General features: G+C 38.0%; 1 protein-coding gene across 3 annotated transcripts in view; it reads right to left on the bottom strand.

The window, feature by feature from the left end:
- SEMA5A (semaphorin 5A) overlaps positions 1–24219 on the bottom strand; it is a 341520-nt gene that overhangs the window by 222555 nt on the left and 94746 nt on the right. For all 3 annotated transcript variants that reach the window (XM_026842316.1, XM_026842312.1, XM_026842315.1), the window contains exon 3: positions 14918–15110. In XM_026842316.1, coding sequence (XP_026698117.1) covers positions 14918–15047 — 130 coding nt within the window. In that variant the 5' untranslated portion in view covers positions 15048–15110. The remainder of the gene's footprint in view (positions 1–14917; positions 15111–24219) is intronic.

The raw sequence follows: 24219 nt of genomic DNA, 5'->3' as shown, positions 1-24219 counted from the left end.
TCACTGAGGTGACTGTGTCTTGCCCATGCTGCAGAGCTCTCTTCCAAGGAGGTTTGGGGAAAAGCCCACAGGGAGATGCTACAGAGTGCCTGTTGCCTAGGCTGTGCATGCAGACTCCGTGTAGGATGCAAAGCCAAGAGCATTCAGTATGGTTACAGCTTTAGGTCAACACTCTGGGCATTCATTATCCCTTTCTACATGGCTCCTAATGTCCTTCTTTAGCATGCATTTCATAGGCATTATTAATGCTTCTTATAAAAAGCTTAAAGGTGGTATCAGCACTGCATTTTAGTTCCAGAGTTGAAGTTACGTAATAAGGAGCAAGAAAATACCCAAGTATGTGAGCCTTAGAGACCAAGCACATATATTCTCCACCAGGATGATTAGAGGCCAGGAAAGTGTCTTTTCTGTAATTTTTAGTATACAAGAAGGACAAACTACTGCATTAAGAACCTTAGTCAAATGGGGAAACAAGAAAACTCTCTAATATTTAAACCTTACAGAAAGAGACAAATCCGTTCTAAAAAAAAAAAAAAAAAAAAAAAAAAAAAAAAGGTACAAACATCCAGAAGTCTAGGCTAAAGACAGTCATGGATGTAACAGATTTAACAGTTTTTGCTACCAGAAGGCTTCAATAATCTAAACAGAGTACACCGAAATCAGACTGGATGCAACATATGCAGAGAAAATTACTAGTTCAATAATAAAAAGATGGTATCAGCTAACACCATTTGATGCTTCTCTGCAAAATGAAAGGATTAGGACAGGTAGGTCTGTTACAATACTCAGTATTGCATTCTAATGACAAAGACATCACATGTAGTCCTTACCATACAGAACACATTTATACTGGGGCTGTGTACACCGCTGACTTAATACAAAACTAAGAGTATCTAAGACATCGTAACCAGGAAACAAAAGAATATATATTTATAGTATCTAATCCCCAATTTCTAATAAAATTTAAATGTAAAAATATTTCTTATATAAATTAAGAATGTTTTTAATCTAGATAATCAATTGAAAAATATAGGCATTCCAGTAATTAGCCAGTAACTAGACAGTAAGAACTGTACAGTTTCCAAAATAGGGATCCAGGAAGATATAGGAAAATAAAACATCATTTCTTCCCACCAAGGAAGAAAGCAAAAACAATTGTTTAGGCAGGGTTAGCTAATGCAATCCAATCCTCTATAAAAGAAAAGATGGAGTTACAACTTTGCCCAGCATGATTAAATCAGCAACCACAAACTAAAAGATTCTCCTTTTAAGTCCTACCATACTACATTTGGTTCCCCTTTGGAAACATGAAAACCTGTCAGATACCCATCTGCAGTTCAGAGCTCTTCTTTCCTTATAGGGAGTAGAAAAACACCCAAAACCAACAGAACAAAAAGACAAAACCAACCTCAGAAGTGCAGCTCTCTTTCAAGATCCTGTATTCTCGAGGTCTCTTTAGATCACAAACAAGGCAGCTGCCTCCTTCTAGTATCTAACACAACTTAACACCATCCTGAAGCTTGCCTTCCGTTACAAAGAGAACTCCAGAGGACAAGAAATAAATATGTAGCTCCTCTAGTATTATCAAGAAACTCTCCACTTTAAATTATCAATAATAAAACAAATCCCAAAACCATAAACCTCTTGACATTTTCCAGAAAGTTCACCACCTGCTTACTGGGCCTTCATTTTTAAATAGCTATTACAGCTTCAGAACAATTTTGGAGGTAATGAGGCAGGGTTATAAGTAATTTATTTCTTATTAATGGGAAAAGCAGAAAATAAAGCAAAGTATGTTTCTTGACTTTAAACAAGTGAACTTGAACTTCTTTCTTAAGCCTACTGTTAAACATACCTCCTTCTACCCAACTTCTCCCATCTTTCCTTGGTTCTCTCATTAGGCACAAAGTCACTGCCTCGGCTATTTGCCTAGCCCCCTCCAGGCAGGGCAGGCACAGTCACAGCAATTGTCCTGCCCTGGTTCCCTGACCTGCTTTTACAATCCCCTCTAACCTCCAAGGTCTAAAATCCAGCCTGCATTCTGTTTTCTTTGTCCTGCCAGAGCTTCTCCAACTAGAAGTACGTATTTCTGCATTCTTATGTGTGTGCATATGTCTATTACTGGGATAATTAAAGGGAATTTGGGTTCTGACTGTCTGTGCCCTCAGGGAAGAGACAGTAACATCTGCTGCAATGACTACTTATTTCTTATTTTTCTGAACAAGGATTTTGAATTGTTTATGCTTCACTGTTCAAACACACACATTGCATACAAATACAAAAGGGTGTAAGGGAAAAAAAGATTGAACCCCCACCTAGATGAAAGTGGTTTCAGTGCTACGAGCACAGTTTTTATATACTCAGAATCACCTGCAAGTTCTACAGAAATTATGCAGTGACAAGGTATCAGCCATGATATATAATTACAGCCCCTTTGAGTTTTCTTTCTCTCATACACAGAAACAGCATGAAACTAAAGCCCCAGACCATTCCAGAAAAAAAAAAAAAATAAATAAAACAACAACAACAAAACAAACAAATGAACAAAAACACACCAACAAAACCAAAAACCTACTTTGCAAAGTTACACTACCCAGCTGAAAGAGACTGCATTAACCATACCCTCTCAATTGTAAGGAAAAAAATCCTTGACTCAAATATGGAGTACCTGATGTTATAATATTTTTAAATTAAACAGTATCAGTCATTTGAGGATAGTATTGTATTTAAAAATAATAACTAAGTATACCTAACAGCAGTTTAAATTGCCAAGAACTGTGCTTAAAAATTTTCAGTTGCCTGATCTTTCACATGGTATTTTTAACAACTAACATAAAGTGACTGTCAAGCAAGTCAAGAGTTGAAACAGGATTCCCAAATCCTGGTCTGTTTTAAAACAAAAGGCCTACCAATCTTTACTAATTGTTCAAATTAGGAACCATGTCAGCAGACTACCATGAAGAAACAAAGAAAAATTAAGGAAAACGGAGAAGGGAAGATCCAAAACTGAAGTATCTGAGTTTGGGTGGCTCAGTTCTGGGGTTTCCTGCATGATGCTTAAATGCAGTATAGAATCATGTTTGTTTACTTGCAGATTGCATTCAACTGTCATTCTTACTCCATTTCATCATCACATACATGTGTTCTCATTAGTTTACAATGGAATAGTCATAAGTATCAGCCTGAATGACATCGCCTTGATGTAAACTCAAGCCTACTGCTGTAGAATCACAGTACAGATTGCAGTCTGTTCTCTCACTGCTTAGGTTCTCCACTATCTCAGCTGTGGTAAACTGCTGTCCTCCTAGTAATCATTGAACTTGGTGTTCTTGAAGGAGATTTAGCAACCCCACTCTTCTTGAACTGTATATACACCTGGCTGTACAACAGATAGGAGCTCAAGGGCAGTGGATGCTTAGAGAAGAAAACAAATATAACAAAGAATTTCCAGAGAAATTCCAGGTATCACTGGAAACTACTAAAACAAATTTACTCTAGCAGGCTACATGTGATGGAATGGTTTACGGGTTGTATCACTTCAGCTCAAGAGTTTTATGTATAAACACACACACATATTAGGGCAAAGGAGAAGACATCCAGTCCAGAAACATAAACCACATACAAATTGAGAAGTTAAAAATAAAAAACAGAACAACAAAAAATCTAACCCAATAGTTTTAAGATTAAAGGTGACCAGAACCCTTTAATCAGATTAGAAGCAGATTAAAGTAGAGATTGGATGATGTTTGTGTGATGAGGCACAAGAAGGTACACAACATTAAAAAATGGATAGTGCAGCGCTAATGAAAGGTGCTGAAGCAAAGATCCAGAGAGTTTAAAAAAATATTTCAGGGAATGTTCTGGACTAAGAGCACCATAGTGAGAAAACTGTAAGACTAAATTCACATGCTTTAAGAGACAGGGAAGCCTGGGGGACAGCATATGTATGGAAAGACTACATGATGTAAGATTTAGATAGGGGACATAGAGGGAAAGACCAGAAGAATGATGGGTACACACCAGGGAGAAGACAAAAGGGGAAAGAAAACCTCAGGGAAACAGAAGAACTATTATCCTGCACAGACTTACGTTCCTTTTGTTTTAATATCCTGTTTGCATCAGCTGTTAGTTCAAGATGGCCCAGAAAAAAAGGTAGGAGTCTGCTGTAGACAGCAGTGGTATTATCAGTCAAGTCTTACTATTATGTCTCAATCTAATCTCTAAAAGTGAGAAATGGTCTAGACCTGAAACATATAATTTAAGAGCAGAAAAGGGGGAGGAGAGAGTACACAAAGTTAATCAACACAAGAGATCTAAAATTTTAAAAATTTAAGAAGGGTGCGAGAATTCTGCAGAGAAAGAAAAAAACATCAGTGGACAGAGGATGAACCAAGAGAGACTTTCACCCAATTTACACTGTAAATCACCTTGCAGGTGAGCTGATTCACACTTCAGGGTAAGGACCCATTCAGCAGGATAGGCAGAGATGAGCATGCTACTATATAATAAGGACTTCTGAGCTGTGGAAACTATGCCATGAAGCTCAACTGTGTTTTGATACGTGGAAGTATTACTCGCTGCATGTGCCCTTCTCCATACTGGTGAAAGATTCATTTTTCTCTGGGAAGGTTCTGCCAGTCAAAACCCAGTAATCTCAACCTCAACCAGCACAGGGCCCACGTGCTCTTCCCAGCAAGCACAGCTTCCCTTTCCAGTTACCAGCTCTGGCCCCTGTGCTGCCACTGCCTGCCTTCCCAAACACGACACAGAGGGAGGCACTGACCACATAACACACTTGACTTCCTTAGTCATGCCCTCTCTTCAGAAAGGCCTAACCTTTCACTTTTTAACACTTATGTGCTGGCTTTGGCAATGGGCCACAGAATTCGTTTTTGAAGGAAATCAAGTTGCACAGTTATGGGAAACCAGTATGTGGTCTTAACATGGAATTTTGTAAAGAAACCTGCTCACTTTTTATATATGTACTGCAGGGAAGAGCAGCATCAGGCCAACAGCCTATAGATAATTATAATAATGCCATGTTATTTTTGTGGGAAATATCTATGTTTCAATTAGAAGACCTTATTTCTAGAACTGACCGTTTTGCAATGATGCATTCTTACATTGGTGTGTGAACATACTAAACTTCTTTATTTATACTGTTTAGCATAATACAGTTTCTTGATTATACCAATTCTGCCCAAAATTATAGCTCATAAATATAGCTCTTTTCGGGTCTGAAAATATTTCATGCAAAGAATACAAAGACCAACAAAAGTCATATTGTAACACAAAGGGCATACAGGGTAAAGCCTGACACTAATCTTGCTAAGAGTTTGGAGGCCAAACTTCAAAGTGGAACATACTCCCCATCCCTTCCACTGCCACTCCACAAAAACAAAGATACCCCAAGCCAAAAAAAAAAAAAAAAGAAAGCTACAATCAAGAAAAAGAAAAGGAAAAAACACAACCGCACAAATAACAGAACAGCACTTCTCTTTGCAGAAATTATTTTTGTTCTCAAGGGCACTATCAAACTCCGGGTATTTGTCATTATTAACAACTACATTAGTCATATAACTGTAGACTTAATTGTAAAATGGTGAGCTCCTCATTCTCAATGGTAGAGAAAGACTGCACTTCTTTGTCCGTAAAGCCTTCAGAACAAAGTCTGAAGTGAGCTCTGGAAGTGGAAAGACAAGCTTATGGCAAGTCAAATTGTGGTCTCCCCTGAATGCAACAAATTGTCATGAAACAAGTAGGTATCTAGCACATTCAGCCACGCAAATTCAGCAGCTACTCAGCATCCTGTAGCAAATGAGCAGTGCCGCAGAAGAGAGGCAGGAAAGAAAGCACGTGAAAAAAAAATTTAAAAATCACTTTGAAGAAGCACTGGAAGCACTTCTCTACTTCCACCCATTCTGTCAAATAAACACAAAGTATCTCTGGAAATTTGTTTAAGAAATTAAGGGGGAAAAGGGAAAATTAACAAATGCTTTTCCTCCACACCTCTAAGATTCCTGGAAATTGTAGCACTCCAGGAAAGGCCCAAGGGTGGGCCAGGATTTCCCCAGGTCTCTCAGCCAACAGCCAACAGAAGGCGACATTCAGTGACAAGCAGGAAGGGCAGCAGGTGCCACCAAGTGAGTGCAAGGCAGGCCCCATAAATGCTGTGCAGAACCTGGAAGGGAAGACCACCAGAACTAGTCTTTCTAGAAATTTGGTCACTACCAAATATGAAAACAGTATTGCCCAGGATCAGAAGGTCAGTAACTGCAATTGTCACCATCTTTCATGAATCAGCAGTCTAGGTTACTTCAGAAGTAACCGAGAACAACTGAATTAAGGATATTTCTTGTGATATGTAGAGCCGTGCTGCTGCTGCGAGCAGCCAGGCAGGCTGCATGGGCACCCTTGCCAGCAGTGGAACCCACAGAACCACCCACTCCACGCAGCACAACAGTGTCCTGCCAGGCTGTGATGACTGTGCAGCCACAAGCTCTGTGAAGAGCTGCGCAAAAATGAGTTCCACCAAGGCAAGTTAAAAAGGGCTGACTCTCAGCTCCTTAGCCATGCAATGCTAACTAGCCGTATACATGCTCTTCCTCTTCAGGCAACACTCATTAGCTTTGGACATGTTGCAGTGCAGTCTCTGAAGAGGGACAAGAACCAAATCCATGTGAACCAGCATGGAGATTATGCACAAAGAACTTAAAACTTCAGCAAAACATAATTTACGCTGTGCCAGATGATTTAGAAACAGTGGATATCCTTCATTAATGCCTTTTCCAAGGGGTAGATCAGTAGAATACTCACACTGACAGCTGTCAATAGAAGGGACAATAAACCTTAAACATCTAATAAAAATTATTAAAATACTGTCTGGTGGAAAAATAAGAGAAAAATCAAAGCAAGACTGTGTTTCCTCTTGTCTTTAAACACACCAAAACTTCTAGAAAAGGATAGAATTTCAGCTCCTTAGGAGCTCTATTTCTTGGTTGCTCATCTGTTTTGTTAACGTATTCCAGTTTGGATCTTTTATAACCTTACAGCAAAAATGCCCATAAAAAAAAAAAAAAAAAAAAAAAAAAAAAAGAACAAAAAACCCAGATTGTAATTCCATCTGCCTGCTTTGTACAGCTAGTGGAATGTGGCAGGAGCCTCTCACTCATTCTGCTGCTTCATTAACAACCAGGAAATGTCACATGCTCTAAACTTCCACATTAGGGCAACAAGGAAGAAAACAGCCATGGAAAGGCTATGGAAAGGCAAATAGGACATGTCTGTGCAGCTCATTGCAGCCACTGCTGATTTTCAATTATCAGAATCTTTATTAAAGTTATTAACATTCTACAATGGCCCAGCACTTGGCTGGGATGCCAAAAGAACTGTCAATTGATGCTTGCTTTAAAACATGATTACTTCTGCCAAAAAACAAGTTAGCCAGTATGCACGTCCTTTGTTTAGAGAATTCAGGCCCTGCCATACCTGTTTTTTATGGGAACAAACACCAAAGAATCCGGGTGATTCAGGGAAATAGTAAGCGGATAGTATCTTTCAATCTTCAAAGCTATCATTTCTAAAATGAACAGTAAGCAGTTGAAAGTTGCCATTCCCCGGCAGGCAGTTAGTCTCCTGTGCAAAAGGCAAACCTGATTTGATACAAAAAATATACAACTGGTGAAGGAATTATTTCCCTCCTTAAGAAGGAATGGTTCTTCGCAGGGTAGTGCAAGCAAACTCGTAGTCCTATCGTCTAGACAAACCGAAGTTGCAATATTTAGCAATTGTCTTGTCTTTACTGATGAATCATCTTTATTTAAACAAAAACCCAAAAGAGGACAGGGGATGGAAAGTACTACACCTCAGTGCCACTGCTGAAGCTGTCAGGAGGTCTTGAAAGTGTATTTTTGAAAACCAGTGTAAAGAGAATGAAAAACCAATAAAAACTGAGCAGTTTAGTAGACAACTATTACTTTAAACAGCAGCTTGCAACAAGATTAGGGGAAAGAAAAGAGAGTAAAAACAAAAACAAGTTCATACACCATGTAACCTTCACTCAGCCCACATTTTATTTCCTCTTGGCACATGTTAAGTGCGTGCACTCCATATACAAACCACATGATAAAATAAGCAGAGAGATGTACTGAGTCTATATTAGTTCGACAAACATCAAGCAAGGGAATTCTATGGTGGTTAGACAATAAGGTTAAGAAAATATATTTCTTAGGGTTCCCAAACCAAGGAATCAAAAAATCACTATGCTATTTTTCTTTTCTGGTTAACCTCAAGTAGAAATGAAGGGTTGATGTTCATTTCTTCTATGGATTGAGACATGCTATTTTTGAGCATGTTTATTCAACAGATAACTCCTTTACAGCAAAGCATGTATTTAAAATATCACTAAATACAGCTTCTAAAATTATGTCAACTGATGCTATTTTGTTGAGACAGCACAACCTTAAATTCTGGTTACTTTATGGGAGCATTAAAGAATGAGATTTGCCCCAGAGCAGATGATCTCATCTGTACCCTCAACATCAATTAAATGAAGTTCACAACTGCACTTTATTTCTGATAAAAAAGACTAAGAAATTCAACTTAATGCAGGTAAACTACAGGACAGTCAATACTTAGAACTTCACACCTGAAACAGGAGTTGTGTCAATATTTTTCCATCTTCCAGAAGCACCACTAAGCAGTTGGGATGGCCCCTTCAATTCTATCTCATGGATGGGATCTGCCTACAGCATGAGTCTTCAGCTCAGTGTGCAAGTTTTGACAGATCCAACAGTTTCAAAGTTCAGCGAACGTGGGGGAAACAAGGTGCCACTATAACTACTTTTAAAGTTTTGGGGGGTTTGGGGGGGTTTTTAGTCTAATAAAATACCAACTCCACAGAGAGATACCACAAAGGTTCTGTAGAGTAGGTGGCTAAGCGCCTTGAAACCTATGGAAATATTTAGTCAAACATTACACTGCTCAACTGGTTTGCTTCAGTTTTTGCATAAGAATAGTTCAACTTCTGTAAATAGTCATTGTTTCTCATAGGCATCTTATTTTTCTAAACACCATTTGCCTATGATTTACCCCTCACTGTTCCTACCCAGAGGAAATTTGGTTTCCACCACCTTTTCTACCTGATTAGGTTAAACCCATCCCTTTCCTATATTAACAGAGTGTGTTTTTCAAGAAATTGCTGATCATCAATAAATCCCAATACACTTTACAGTGCTCACATTTCATATCTATGTGTACATGAACGCATATACAGATAAAACTTAACAAAAATGAAAATTGGAAGGCTCTATCTTTAATGACCAGCTTATTTCAGCCCTTTTCCTTTCTTAACTCTCATTTCAAGCATAAGTATACTTATTTACACATTGGCAACATATGCAAAGGCCAATAATCTCACACTATGAGTGTCTGTGTTCATTCTGTCACCCGCACCTTGTTTCCTTTCACCCAATTCCATAAGTTGCACACAATTTAAAACCTCGACTCTAATGCCTCTGTTGGACTTATGCTATTTAGCAGAGCTGATGAATCTTCAGCACATGTATGTTAACATATGCACACATATTTAATTTTAACTTTCTTTTTTTTTTTTTTTTAAAAAAAAAAAAGCCTGAATTGTAACAGACTAACACAACTTTGCGTATCTGGAGGCAGACTCCTCCTTGGAGAGAAAGGAATTTAAAAGAAGGACTATTAATCATCACAGTTAGTCCCACCACATAAAATGCTGAAGTGCATGCTACTAGGCTCATCCCGTCAATCTATTCCATACTGAGGTCTGCTTTTTTATAAATCTGATCTCTGTGACAGTCCTACCAACTTTAAATAATGAGAAAAGGAAATTTCCAGCTTCCATGGAAGACAGAGCTCTTATTCTAGTCCAGGGAAGACCTATGAAAACAGATTTTCAGAGCTGAAACATTTTCAGATCTACAGTACACTTTCTTTCTTACTACAGTTTCTGGGAGAGAAAAATGATGCATTCCTTACATTAATTATGTAGATAAACAAATTACAATTTGATTATTACTACTACATATGAGACACATAAAGTGAATTTTAGATCATGTCAAAAATCCTTTGAAATGGCATGCATTTCCCCTGCTTCTGAAGCTTCTCCTTTGTCTTCCACTGGCAAACAAAATACTCGGCAAAGATTCTCAACTGATGTGTGAAATTCTTGCTGTTTGATATCAGGAGATATCATAGAATCATAGAATGGTCTGGGTTGGAAGGGACCTTTAAAGATCATCTAGTTCCAACCCCCCTGCCATGTCAGGGACACCTTCCACCGGATCAGGTTGCTCAAAGCCCCGTCCAGCCTGGCCTTGAACACTGCCAGGGAGGGGCAGCCACAGCTTCTCTGGGCAACCTGTTCCAGTGCCTCACCACCCTCACAGGAAAGAATTCATTCCTTCTATCTAATGTCAATCTACCCTCTTTCAGTTTAAAACCGTTATCCCTCATCCTATCATTACACTGCCTGAGAAAGAATCCCTCCCCATCTTTCCTGTAGGCCCCCTTTAAGTACTGGAAGGCTGCTATAAGGTCTCCCCAGAGTCTCATCTTCTCCAACCCCAACTCTCTCAGCCTGTCTTCAGAAGGGAGGTGCTCCAGGCTCCCTGATCATCTTCATGGCCCTTCTCTGGACCAGCTTGAGCAAGTCCATGTGTTTCTTCTGTTGAGGGCCCCAGAGCTGGACACATTACTCCAAGTCAGTTCTCATGAGGGCAGAGTAGAGGGGAAGAATCATCTCCCTCGACCTGCTGACCACACTTCTCTTGATGCAGCCCAGGATACGACTGGCTTTCTGGGCTGTGAGCACACATCACTTCCTCACAGTCAGTTTTCCATCCGCTAATACCCTCAAGTCCTTCTCCACAGGGCTACTTTCAATCCAGTCTTTGCCCAGCCTGTATTTGTGCTTGGGATTGCGCTGACTCATGTGCGGGACCTTGCACTTGGCCTTGTTGAACTGCATGAGGTTTGCACAGGCCCACCTCTCAAGTCTGTCCAGGTCCCTCTGGACAGCACATCCCTTCCCTCCAGCACACTGATCGCACCACACAGCTTTGCATCATTGGTGAACTTGCTGAGGGTGCACTCAATCCACTGTCCATGTCACCAGCAAAGATGTTAAACAGCACTGGTCCCAATACCAACCCCTAAGGAATGTCACTCATCACTGCTCTCCACTTGGATATATCACAGTCTTTCTGTTAAAACTATTTAGCTGAGAAAAATCAATGATAGAAATAGTATATGCCTGTCTACAAAAGGTAGCTTGACAGGATCATCACCTAAGTGAGCAGTTTTTGATAGGCAGTGGGAAAGTAAGCAAGCAAGTTCTTTCAGGAGATACACTCCCTTTCCATATTTCAGCATGACAACTCCTGGGGACTTCTTTTTCTTTCTATTAGTTTTTTGCAGCTGTTCATCCATACGCTTCACCAGACTCTCACTCCATTAGTTTTATTTAATAGTTTATACTCCATCTACCATGCCTCTCAAAGGAAGACAAATCAAATAATATATTGCTATTTTGGCATACCAGAAACTACAATAAAAAAGGATTTAGTCAGTTATAAATAAAATAGAAGAGTTGATATCTCTGTAAAGTTAGTACTGAGTTTACAACCTTTAAAGTACCTATCACTCAGTACCACTTGGCTGATGTTCAGCATCTCACAAAGTGTTTAGCTCCGGTGGATCTAATACTACAAGATGATTTTACAGAATAGGGTGTTAATGCAGCATTCAAATGACAAGTTTTGTAGCTGTTAAGAACTGATTTCAGGACTTTGTGCTGGTTTAGCAGCACTAATGATGTCAATAAATACAGAGGACATTTTACTATAGGCATTCATGAAGTCAGTAAATGCTGCAGGAAAAACACAGAAGTCAGGAAGAGGGCTGGTTGAATCCTGCCAACTCCTACTGCAAGATTCATTCAGAGTAGCTCTTCTCACACATCTCTCTTCTTTTTTATACTTTGATATTCCAAGGAGTCCATTCCTAACATACAGGTTCAAAGAGAAACCTCTAGGTCATCTTTTCCTTCGGTCTCCTATCTTCACTTTTCCCTTAACTAGCAGTCCTGCAACAAGTCAACTGCTGTGTGCCTACACCAGTTATGTTACTTCACTATCACATACTGTATACCGCATTGCAAATAGGTTTCAACATGTACTAAGATTTACTTATGATTCCCGACAGATTATTGTGGTATGAACTATAGCTTGCCAGAATATTTTTAAGGGAAGGAAAACTTTTTCAAGATATGCCAGTTCATAAAAGCTAAGGTATGTCATGGATATGTACTGATTAATGATATTTTTACCACAAAGGTCAAGAGGGAGTCTGGCATTGAAAATCTTACTAAATGCCATATTAGCAATCTGACAATAAATGCTTCTATACAATTGTATTTCCCACATATATTTACAACAAAAATGAATTGGTTTTGTTCAGTAAACTAACTGTGACACTATCTCTGCCTACATCAAAAGATGCAACTGAAACAAGACAATGGAGGAAGTCTCTGTCCCAAAAAATTCTTAGCATAGTAACTTCAAACTGGAAGGACATCACTAGAAATTAAATATGACAGAGAACAATAACAGTCTAAAAGGTAGGATCAGGCTAAATTCAAGCTACTCTTCTAAAGGTTGACTGAATCACATTCATAAACTAACACATTTTTAATCAACTTTTAGCACGAGTCAATTATTTGCTTTTACAGTTGCATATACCAAAAAAAAAAAAACTACATGCAGTGGCCCTTAGTTTGTATTATAAGCAGTTAAGTGCCAGAATTTTAACTGTTCTACTTTAAATTACAGTATTGTGCATGCATGCATGCATGCTATGATAAAAATAACATTTTTAAACTAAATTATACATACAACATGAAAGCTAAGAAAAAACAGATATTTTGTCAGAATAAATACTACTTAGTCCATCAATAAATGAGTGATGGTTTGCTGTTCCCAGGTACAGAATGTAACCACTTTAGTTGATTCTCCAATGTATTGGAGAACCGGACAGCTGGTACCATTACTCTTATTAAACCATTAAAATGGCAGAACAAAAATACTTTCTGTCAAAAAAAACAACATTATTTTCTCTAACTTTATGAAAATAATGGAAAAAAATATTTTTTCAATTAAGATTCAATAAATCCTAATTCATGGAAACAAAAAAAAATTACACATGCTTTCTTAGAAAACCAGGAGGAATGTAATATAATACATCTTAATCCCTACATCTTCATAGCTACAAACTATTTGGAACTCGTTCTAAATTGTGACACTAATGGAAAAATTCAAATAAATAAAAAAATCAGATAAGTTATTAAATGCCTGAGGTTTTTACATACAACATCCTCCAAACGATCCTTGCTTTGTTCTAACCGTGCTTCAGCGGTCCAATTCCAATACTCAAGACAACAACCAAATGCATAAAGAGACTGGCTTGACAAAGCAAGGAACTCATGGGGGAGCTCCAATGCAAAAAGGCTGTATGTATGAGGTGTAAGCAGGGACATCGTGACCAAAAAGGGATTTAGAAACACCACATGGGCATTGAAGGATTGTGACAGGTTAAAGAAAGTTCAATGGGAGTTAAGACTTGCATGGAATGTCAGGGACAAGAGCAGCTTCTGCTGCTGTAATAGTAATGAAAGGTCGAACAGGGAGAATCTAAGCCAGTTGCTGAATTGGGCAGGTAATCTAGTGCCAGCAGGCACAGATGACACTAAAGGACTCAATACCTCCTTTGTTTCAGTCTTCATCAGCACGGTCTCAAAGGCATCTAGTGTTTAGCAAAGGGGTTCAAGAGGCACCAGCAGTAGATGCGGCCTGAGTCAGGGATGACTTGCAAGATCTCAACCTGTAAAAATCCATGGGATCAGACAAGCTGAATCCATGGACACTGAGAGAACTGGCCACTCTTCATCTCTGAGAAGACATAAAGATGAAGGAAGGTCCTCGGTAACTTCAGGAAAAGAAATGTGGAAACTACAGGCCAGTCAATCTCACTTAAGTTCCTGGGAAAGTTATGGAATTAGTCCTCTTGAAATGTACTTTTCTGGACATACAGAGAAGAAGGTGACTGAGAACAGTCAGCATAGTTTTGTCAAAGGTAAATAATTCCTGACTAACCCAGTTGCCTTCTATAATAAAATGACTAGTTTAAATGATGAGGGGAGAGCAGGGAATTTATCTCAAGGCTTTCAACACTGTATCACTGCAAGTTAGGATGTTACAATCTGTCTCTTCAGGTGGGCAACCAGATGAGTAAAAAGCTGGTTGGATGATCAAGCTCAGAGAGTAAATGTTTAATAGATGTTACTCCACCATGAGGCTGTTAACAAGTGGAGTACCACAAGGGTTGATCCTGGGACCTTTCCTGCTTAACACCTTAATCAACAACCAAGAAGAGGCAACAGAGAGCAGTCTGTAAAGTTTGTAGAAAACATAAAATTCAGAGAAATGATTCATAAGCTTGAGAGCAGGGCTGCTATCCAGAGGGACCTAGATATGCTGGAGGAATGGGTCAAGAGCAATGTCATGAAACTAAATGTACACATGCAGAGTCCCGCAACTGGAAAGAAACAACCCCATGCAACAGTACAGGCTGGTTTTAATCACAGAGGAAAAGGAGTCACCCACCTTTAAATGACACATTCAGCACCAAATTGTGAGTAAACTTTGCAAGCCTAGTTGTATTTAACTAGTGCAGAATAGAGTCCAGGTTACTCTATAACAGCACAGAATACGCTTTTTCTTCTTTTTTTTTTTCATACCATTATACTTTAAAAACAGAGGTTTCCAAAAAGAGATTAAACAATCCTTAGCCTACTTCTGGGAAAGTTTTTTTTATGCTTACCCCTTACCTTTGTATGCAATAACTGGGTGCTCAGCTCTGTGGCAGTGGGTATCTTCCGTTGTTGGCTCCAGTATTCCTAATACCCCAAGTCCTGCCAACAGCAGTGCAAGGAGGCAGCTTCTTTTCATGGTGGTCATGCTGTCCTCCACAGCAGTCGCTTCTAACTAACTACTCTTCTTGTACTCATGTGGGAAAAGCACCTGGAGAATTCAGAGAAATTTACTTAAGCACAAAAGCCAATCACAAAAAAAAAAAATAATAATTAGACAATTCTTGATGTTTAACACAAAACAACATTGCTTTCTGTCTGTGTAGTATTTGACTCCTTAAAAGTATGCTAGTAGCTGCTCCTCTAATTACTTCATAAACTTATCATCGGTTAAACTATTGATTTCTTCTATCACCCAGCAAGATTCAAAACCTGTTATTCATTCCCCCCTGTTCGACTTTAAAGTTTCATTTTGTAATGTGTGTGGGGACAATAATGTTCTGCCACATTTCCTACTTTATATTTTCTAGATACAGCAAATGTATCAAAATCTATGTTCCACATTCACGTGTATCGACTGCCCCTTGCTCTGCCTTCCTCACGAAGGAAAGAATGTTTTGATTCCTTGCACGTGTAAGGCAGGAAAGGAATTGCTCCTTCACATTACTGACCGTTTTGACAAAACAACAGCACTAGGGCATGTATTTTTTGCCTATCCATAGCGTGTGTATAGCACAGCACAGAAAACAGTAGGACAAGATTGACCTCAATGCTCTGACAACGTGCTTTTGCTTTACAGGCGAGACGCTCCCTGGTTCCAACTGGCTTAATCTCTACCTGTTTGCCAAGACTAATGACAAGGTTACGCACTGCAGATTCTAATGCTGAAGACCCCTTTCTACTAAAATCTAGACACCAATCAACAATGTAATGGTTTTCATTCAATATCAGAATAAATTTGAGGTTTCAACTCCCTGATTTTTTTGAAACATCCAATAACCAGATACTTATTTTATAAGCAACAGAACATCTATGGTATCAGTATCATTTCAGATACAACTCAATTCCTTTAGCTTTATCATAACAAACATTCCAAGCAGTAAAACCCCAATGCTGTGACACAAAATACTTTTGCCACTAGCAGCTTTACTGAGTCCCACAAGCTTGCTGGCTGACAGCATACAGGTATACAGCATCACTGCCTTTCGGAGGCAGGGGAGACTGGAGATTTCAGACAACTCCATAATGGCAGAAATGACCTTTTGCTAATTAATGAAGCAATTCAGGAAAAAAAAAAAAAACAAAAAAACACACAAACCACACAGAAATATTGACTTCTAATACATTTGATCTCACTGAACTGCAGTGTGCTGTTTAATAAGGTGGAAACTTTCTATTTGTGTAAAATAAACATCCTAAACACATGAAACAAAGAGTTGTTAAGTAAAAGATACTCCACAGTAAGACCAGTGTGTCTTAAAAGCTGTAATCAAAAAGCAGAATGGGTAGTAAATGTTTCTCCCTAACACTTCTCTAGCATCAGCCCTCATAAGATGAACTGCTCTTCTCTTACCACTTTATTTTGCTGCCTTTAGAAGCCTCCCAGCTAAGACCTGGGTACATCTAATCCTCATTAATTTAAACTAAAATAAATAGATCAAAGACCTAATGCATCTAAGTGGTACATAAATTTAATAGTCAATTTTAGCTTCTCTGCTAAATTCACTTACGTTTCAGGGAAAAAAAAAAAAAAAAAAAAAAAAAAGAAGATTGCTCCCTCCTGCACACCCTTGAATAAGGACTGCTGCACAAGTTCCATCTCCGCCTGATCCAGGCTGTAAGAGTGAGCCTGTGGAGGCAGCACCTGAACTCTGCATCATGCAGCTCTGAAATACTGCAACCAAGAGACAGAAGTTTTGAAGCAGGCAAAGGAGTCTTTCCTGAAACAGGCTCTTCTCCTTACTGAAAGTGCAACTATTGTGCCAAGAAGTGATAGTTAGCCTGGAGCATAAAGATGAAAAGTTTAGGCTAGTGTCCTTGATTTCTGTATAATTTCCATATGCAAATCTCTCTCACCCATGAAATATAATGGTTGAGTCAAAACTCTTCTAAACATATCCATAATAGTGACACTGACCACCTTTTTAACTATTGCTATACATTTAGAAACCAGTACATTGACCTGTATTATTTGTATAGTTTTTTCCAGCACAGACCTTTAATCAGACTTCTCACAAATTGCATCTTACAAGTCTGTAAAACAATCTGAGTATGAAAAAAAAAAGGCACTATAAAATGTAATATATTTCAAAACATTATTTTATTTCTATATGTAAAGGGTCTTGTCCACTTATTCTCTCCTTCATTCACTTTTTTTTTTTTTGATCTAGCTTGCCTAGAAGAAATATGTAGATGAATGAGGCCCATTAGCTAAAGGTGTTTTGTTTGGGTTTTTTTTTACAGACATAGTATTTACTTTCTCCATCAACAGTATTTGATGAAGAAAAAAAATGCAATTCAAGATTTTCTATTTTAGCTGAGCCAAAAAAAGATACCTATTACTAAAGAGAAAAAGTGTGAACAGCTCAGCAGGCAAGGCAGGTAACTGCTACTGCAAGGTCCAAGCAGATTCATTTAGAGACTGTACCCTCCAGGCACTGAAGTCATATATTTAAAATTAAATGATCAGAGTGTCAATATTTCTAGATCAGTTAAAATACACTACGTTGGAAGTAAAATTTACCTCTGAATTATAAACTATATTTGCTTCTTTTTGATTAAAATAAGCTGCTGTATAAAAAAAGGACTGGTTTTATGTACATGCATCCACAAGCAGGTCTGGGGTTTCTTTACATGCACACTAGTGTCTACTCTTGCAGATGCTGTTCATGTAATTTGCCGTGGGAGACTCATTCTACTTCGCCTGGGCACTTCGTTCCACTTCTTGGTTTGCAAAATGGTAAAAGTTTGATAAAAATTTACTTGTGCTAACTACTTCAGAAAACATACACCTTCTTGCACAAGCATGAACCTGAAAAAAAAAAAAAAAAGTACTTGAGTAGTGAAACAGACTATACATTGTATGGTTTCATTAGAACAGAATTTTGAATCCAAAGAAAGATGTTGTCTCATATTGCTACTGAACACACATTAAATTACATCATCTTAAAATATCTAGTACCCTAGTACTGCTAGGGGCACTTTTTTACAATTTATTAAAATAATATAATATTTGTTTCCTGCTGCAAGTAATGAGCAGACAAGGAATGTTTTTTCTTTAGCAAAAAAAGCCCATGCTGTTCTGTATTGATAGCAAACATACAGACAAATTGGGGAAAAAGGGTATCAGCAGTCATAAAACTGGAATACATGAACACCCCTACATAGTAGCTCAGTGCCTTTTTCTGAAATCACTTTTGATTTTTTAAAGGTAAACTCCTCAAATTCATATAAATCTTTTGAGAGGAAAACTGCTAGAGAAAGTAATATGTAAAAAAGGCCCTGTCATCACATCTACCAGAAAATCTAGCTAAATTCTCAGGTGGTGTGTACACTCTATTTCCAGTCGTGGCAACATCACTAGCAACAAGCCCTGGAGCCCAGCAGGAAAAAGGGATGGAGGCAGGGGCAGGGAGAGTGAAGGTGCAGGGGGCATTGAGAGGGCCATATCAGTCTAAAACAAAAGTGTTCCCATCTCCTCCTGTGAAAACTGTGAATGCTGTGTGTCAAAGACATTCACATTTCATTTTTTCACAAATGAACTGATTTTTTTTCAGTCACCCTTCTCCTAACAGTATTCACACAAGGTCAATAAATACCAAAACTCATTTAAATCTTGTTTCAAAAAAAACCAACCAGTTGTTTTTACTATAGCGATTAATCCAGTTTCCCCGTCAAATACACAAATAAAAGCTATACCTCTTTAAAATATAATTACTTTGAAATACATCCCTTATTCAGTATAGCTTTAGAAAAACAATTTGTATATCACGAAGATACACAATTAGATTAGAGCAATAACTCAAAGATCACCTCATTAAACATCAAAATGAGACTGGAGGCTATAGAGATTTTTCAGTGAAATAATCCAGCCATACACTATCATGTCTCATCACTGGACCCAGCAATGCAGACTGTTTGCTATGCAGCAGAGTAGCGTGTTTTAATTTGTATTCTCATAAAGTAAGAGTCAGTTTCAATTAACAAACTGATTACCAAGTTCCTTCAACTTTTTTTTAATATTGCCATTCATTTCTGCAGTGGCATATATTTTAAGATCTGCAAGAGGCGGTCACCCATCAGCTGTCATTGACTAACATTGTCAAAAATTCATAGTAGCTTTCTGCCAGAAGTCTGCTAATATCTGTAGCTGATGGTGACAACTCATAAAAGAATAATCTGTCATCAAATCTAGCTCTCCAGTGCTGCTCAAAGAGGTGCGATACTTCCAATTTCCGCAAATGAAGCACTCAACAACAGTGGCCTGAGTAAAGCAAGAAGTTTTTAATAATGCCTCAGATCTCATTTATCGAGTCATGGGCATGTGTGCCTCATCAGTGTGGCATAGCACGAGTGGACCACAACTTCCTCGAGCAAGCACCAGCCAACCCAACAGGTCCACACAGAACACCACAAGCAGCTTAGAGGGAAGAATAAAAGTAGTCAAATTAATGCAACCTAGGACCAAGTTCCAACAAAATCTCAGATCTTTTTTCAAATCCTTATCTTAACTATCCCTTAGCTCCTCAGACGTCTTAGTATTCTCTCAAGACCCAGATTCTCACCTGTAGTTTCCTTCCCTTTCCTTCCCTTCTCCTGGCCCAGTCATCCAGAGCAGCTTATCCCACGCATTGCATGGGACATCCACTGAACTGTGATCCTCAGTCTGGCCATCAGAATCAGTCTGAGGTGGAGGGAGGCATTCTCCTCCTTGGACAGACTATAAAGCCAGCACAGTTTCTCCTTTACAAAATAACTTTAACGGAAAAACAAAATGGTAATCACTGGCTGCAAATAAAAGTCTGAAGAACGGAGAAAGTTGGAAGAAAAATCAGTAAAATTAGCAGCCAAAGGAAAGTCATGAAGTGAGAAAAAATGAGCCAGGAGAGGGCAGAAGTGTCAGCTAGTGCAGGAAAAGAAAATGCAGAGGGAAGAACTGTAGCAATTCAGGAATGTACACATACACATCCCTGCATTCATCTCCATTCTCTCTATACCACACTTGACTGCTCCTTTTCCAGTTGGTACTATTATTGGCAAACTAAACACATTTTCATAGGGCCCAAAAGATCCTTGACACCATGAACATGGCATCAACATGGTATCAACACAAGGTGTTCTATAGTAAAAATATACCTCCAGGTGTTCTTAGTAATAGCAGTTCAGTAGACTCACCACAGGATCCTGTTGGTCTTAAAAAAAGACATAGCTTCAAAATGGGATCAGGCAAATCCTCAGAAAAAGGATCCACTGATGATTATGAAATACCTAGATACTCCTCATTTTGCAGTGTGAAATTTAGAACTTCCTGAGCCTGATACTGCAACAACATTCAGCAAAAGTCCCACTAGCTGCCTGGGGTCTAACCCTCTTCCCTGAGACAGGTGCTGTTTGTTCTCACAGAGAGCAGATGCTGGGCTGGATGCACTTCTGACCAAGCACAGACATTCATTCTCATGTTCTGCAAAGATGTGAGCTCAGATGTTCGTAGGTTGTGTTTTATTCACTGTACTGCCGTACAGTACATACAAGTCTACATTTACAAGTTAGTCATAAAGCCTAGTAAAAAGTGAACCTACGTATCTAAGACAAGGAAATTCCATTGCACAGCTTTTTAGCAAGCACATAAGTATGTGAGTTGAGACCACAAAGAGAAATGGCATCCAGAATAGCCAGTCTATGGCATATTTTTCTTTAATATTCTCTCACCCATCTAGTAGGAAGTCATAGGTTTGGAAAGATTATCTGTCTCCTGGTTATAGCCAAGTCATTGAAGACCTCAATTTTCAACAGAATCACGTACTCATTAACTGGACTGTCCTTACAAGCTGTCACAAAACATGACATAAATTATATTTCAGACATTTCTTTCAATTTATCCAGCAATGCTGTAAGCAACTCTTATAAATACACTTTCCAAATATCCCTGGCACACTCTTGATTAATAAAATATAATATATAAAACTATGGACAACAATTTTTAAATCAGCATGTATTTTCAAAGACTTAGTAATGCTGCTCCTGAATGAGGATGTTATACTACATATTTCTGCATCTCAGTACATGAAAATTATTTGTAAAAAAATCTTATTTACCAATTAAACCTGAATATAATGAAAGTATGTTAGTCCACTTCATTGAACAGAAAATAAGAAAAACAATGAGCAGACAATAAAGTATTTTTTAAAATTATTTTCATCATATTTGTTAGCAAATGTAGTCTCAGTTTATGGCAGTGTTTTTTCCTTTGTTTTAAGCTACATAATTATTTAATTTCACATAACCAATTAATTTTTTTTTTTAAAGGGGAAAAAATGTTTCAGTCTAAAGGGGAACTACTGCAATGATGACATTTCTTGAACAGCCTTCAAATTCTATTCTTCCCTGGTTTTACTGTTAACCTACTTTTTGTAATCTGCTAAAAAAGTGTCTGTACTCTCTGTATAATAAGGGGCTCACAGAAAAAATGAGTTTTGAAATTTCATCACTGGGAATTAGGAATCTATGCAGGAGCAGACACAACTGCAAGTAAAACTGTGACTACTAATTTGCATTAACCATGTGCCAAAACTTCACTATATATAAAACAAAGTACTCTTAAATTACAAAAGCTCATGCTTCAAAAGTGGCCACGTGTCTTGCCTTCTACCCTGACTTCTACCCAAATTCAGGTATGACGCAGGATGGGAGAAGGAGCAGATGCTCTAGCTTAGAATGATTTGTCATCTTTTTCTTTTCCCTTCACATTATTATAAAATGTCTTGTACTGGGAAATATATTTGTTTTTAAAAAAATCAAGCAGGTTTAAAAACATGACTTGACTGAACAAAAAGTAGTAGTTCAGGACTGAGAGGAAACCGATGCAACAGAGCAGCCAAAGACAATGCACTAAGATAACCATAGCAAAAAAAAATTAGCTGGGAATAAGGAAGTTTTATCATCTGAGGGGAGAATGAAGATGATGAAGATTAGAGTTGGATGAAAAAATTGTGTAAAGTCTTGAAGATGTATAAAGAGTAATTTTGAGTGAAGTCAAGGTTAAGGGGAGCAGGCAAAAAAGAAGTAATATGAAAGCAATGCAAATTTAGCTGTTGCATTCTATATAAATTGGGAAGAGGCAACACAGAAATTGGAGTCGCACATGTTGAATAATTAACAGAGGAGATCATCACATCACAGATTATCTCTGTAGCCATCTGGACATACTTTTTTATATTTGTAAACTGTGCAGGAAAACATGCCAAAATTTGTACATGGATGTAAGAGAAACCAGAAGGGAGACAGTAATGCAAAAACTTCAAATAGCTGGATTTTAACAAAATTTACATTCTACTGAAAACAGTTCTATACCATTTTCTATGTGACTGCACAAAAGTACTTGATAGTACTTGGGATTTAACTTTCATAAGGACTTAATAAAATGCATTTTAAAATGTGAATCGCCAATTTAAAGGACAAAATTGTACTGCTAAAACAAAACTGTTAGTGGATATTCTGCACATTAATACTAGGCAAACTTCCAAAATAAAGATTATATTTAAGTAGATACTACTTAAAAGAGCTGCTGGATGCACTCCAAAGTGTCATGAAATGACTACTGTGACAGCCTGTTTCAGTTGTATAATACGGGCAAATTTATCCTCCTCACAGTGGGTTCAGTCCTGCAGTTCTTGGGTACAGTTTTAGAAGGCAGTAGTTATTAAGCACATTTCAGCAAAAGCATGGTGGTCACAGCTTTGACAACCAAAATACAGTGGGGGAGAATACATTTTTGTTTATCAGATCTGCTCATTGCCCCGTGCCCCCATTTGCAAATTCATTTCAGACTTCCACCTCCTCTCAACTAGCCAATTGTCAGCTTTTGATTTGATTATTCCCATCAGTGACCAATATAGTATCTCTTTACAGCAACAGCTTAAGTGACATCAAGGTTTAGCAGACCAATATGAAGGAAATGAAAAAGTGAGGAAGCTCAGAGCTCTCATCCCACATCATCACTATAGAACACTTCTGCTCCCCACCTATTTATTTGTACATAGCTTTTCTATCAAGGTAGGCACTCAAAACACCCAACTCATCTCACCAAGCTTCTGGATTCCTACTTCAGTTTTTGGATAAGCAGTAGAGAGATTATTCTGCAGAGAACACTTACGTGGACTGAAGCATCCAATGTCTCTGTACTGATTATACAAAATGCCTAAAATAAGTAGGCTATCTCACTTTCCTTGCTCTTTAACATTACCACTACAAATATGACAATTTGAATTTTTTTCATACATCAGCAAAAGTTTTTCCCACACACTTACAGAGTTTCAATGCACAAATGAAAGCACTCTTTAATGTTCCTTCTAACACGATGATTATAGGCAATAATGCTCAAAGGGAACCCACCAATCCACATAATACTCCTCCATACTAGATTTTGCATTTAGATCTCTGATTCAATTGAGAACTGCAACAGAAAACTCACACAACTCCCTTCTGTGCCACATTCATTTGCATTAATATCCAGATAATTCACAGATATCATACAAAAATGCCTCTTTTTAATTAGGAATATTAACTGTGTGTTGTCTTTTGAAAATGTCTATCAGAAACATTGGAAACCCTGACAAAGCTATCAGAAACCTGGAATAAGAAGTCTGAAGGGAAAAATCATGGCTTATGTTAAGATCTTTCTGAAAGTTCATTTACCTTTTATTACTTTTTCACTAAATTCTGAATCCAGACACAAATATTTTACACATTTTGTGAAAGATCAAGTTAATAATCCCTTCTAAATAAAACACGTAAAATTAAAAATAATGGAAAGTACAAGATTTTCGAAGATCATTCTACAGCTAAAGTATCCAATCTATCCGAGTCTTCAAAAACAAAAGGCAAAATTCAGAATGAATGCTTATACTATGAATGCTTATACTAAAGCCCCCATGTATTCGCATAAAAAGGTTTCACCCATATGAGGAGCATCATCCCTGCACATGCCTGAACTTCCTGTCAGTACAAACTCGCTTCTTTTTGCCAGACTCTAAGACAGGAGAAAAAAAAATAAAAATCCTCCTCTGACATCACAGTTAAAAATTAAGCCTGTTGAAAAGTTG

This window comes from Athene cunicularia (genome assembly GCF_003259725.1).
Source record: "Athene cunicularia isolate RWA chromosome 2 unlocalized genomic scaffold, athCun1 chr2_part1, whole genome shotgun sequence".
Lineage (NCBI taxonomy): Eukaryota > Metazoa > Chordata > Aves > Strigiformes > Strigidae > Athene > Athene cunicularia.
Note: the sequence above shows the minus strand (reverse complement) of the source record. Positions and strands in the feature narration are given on the sequence as shown.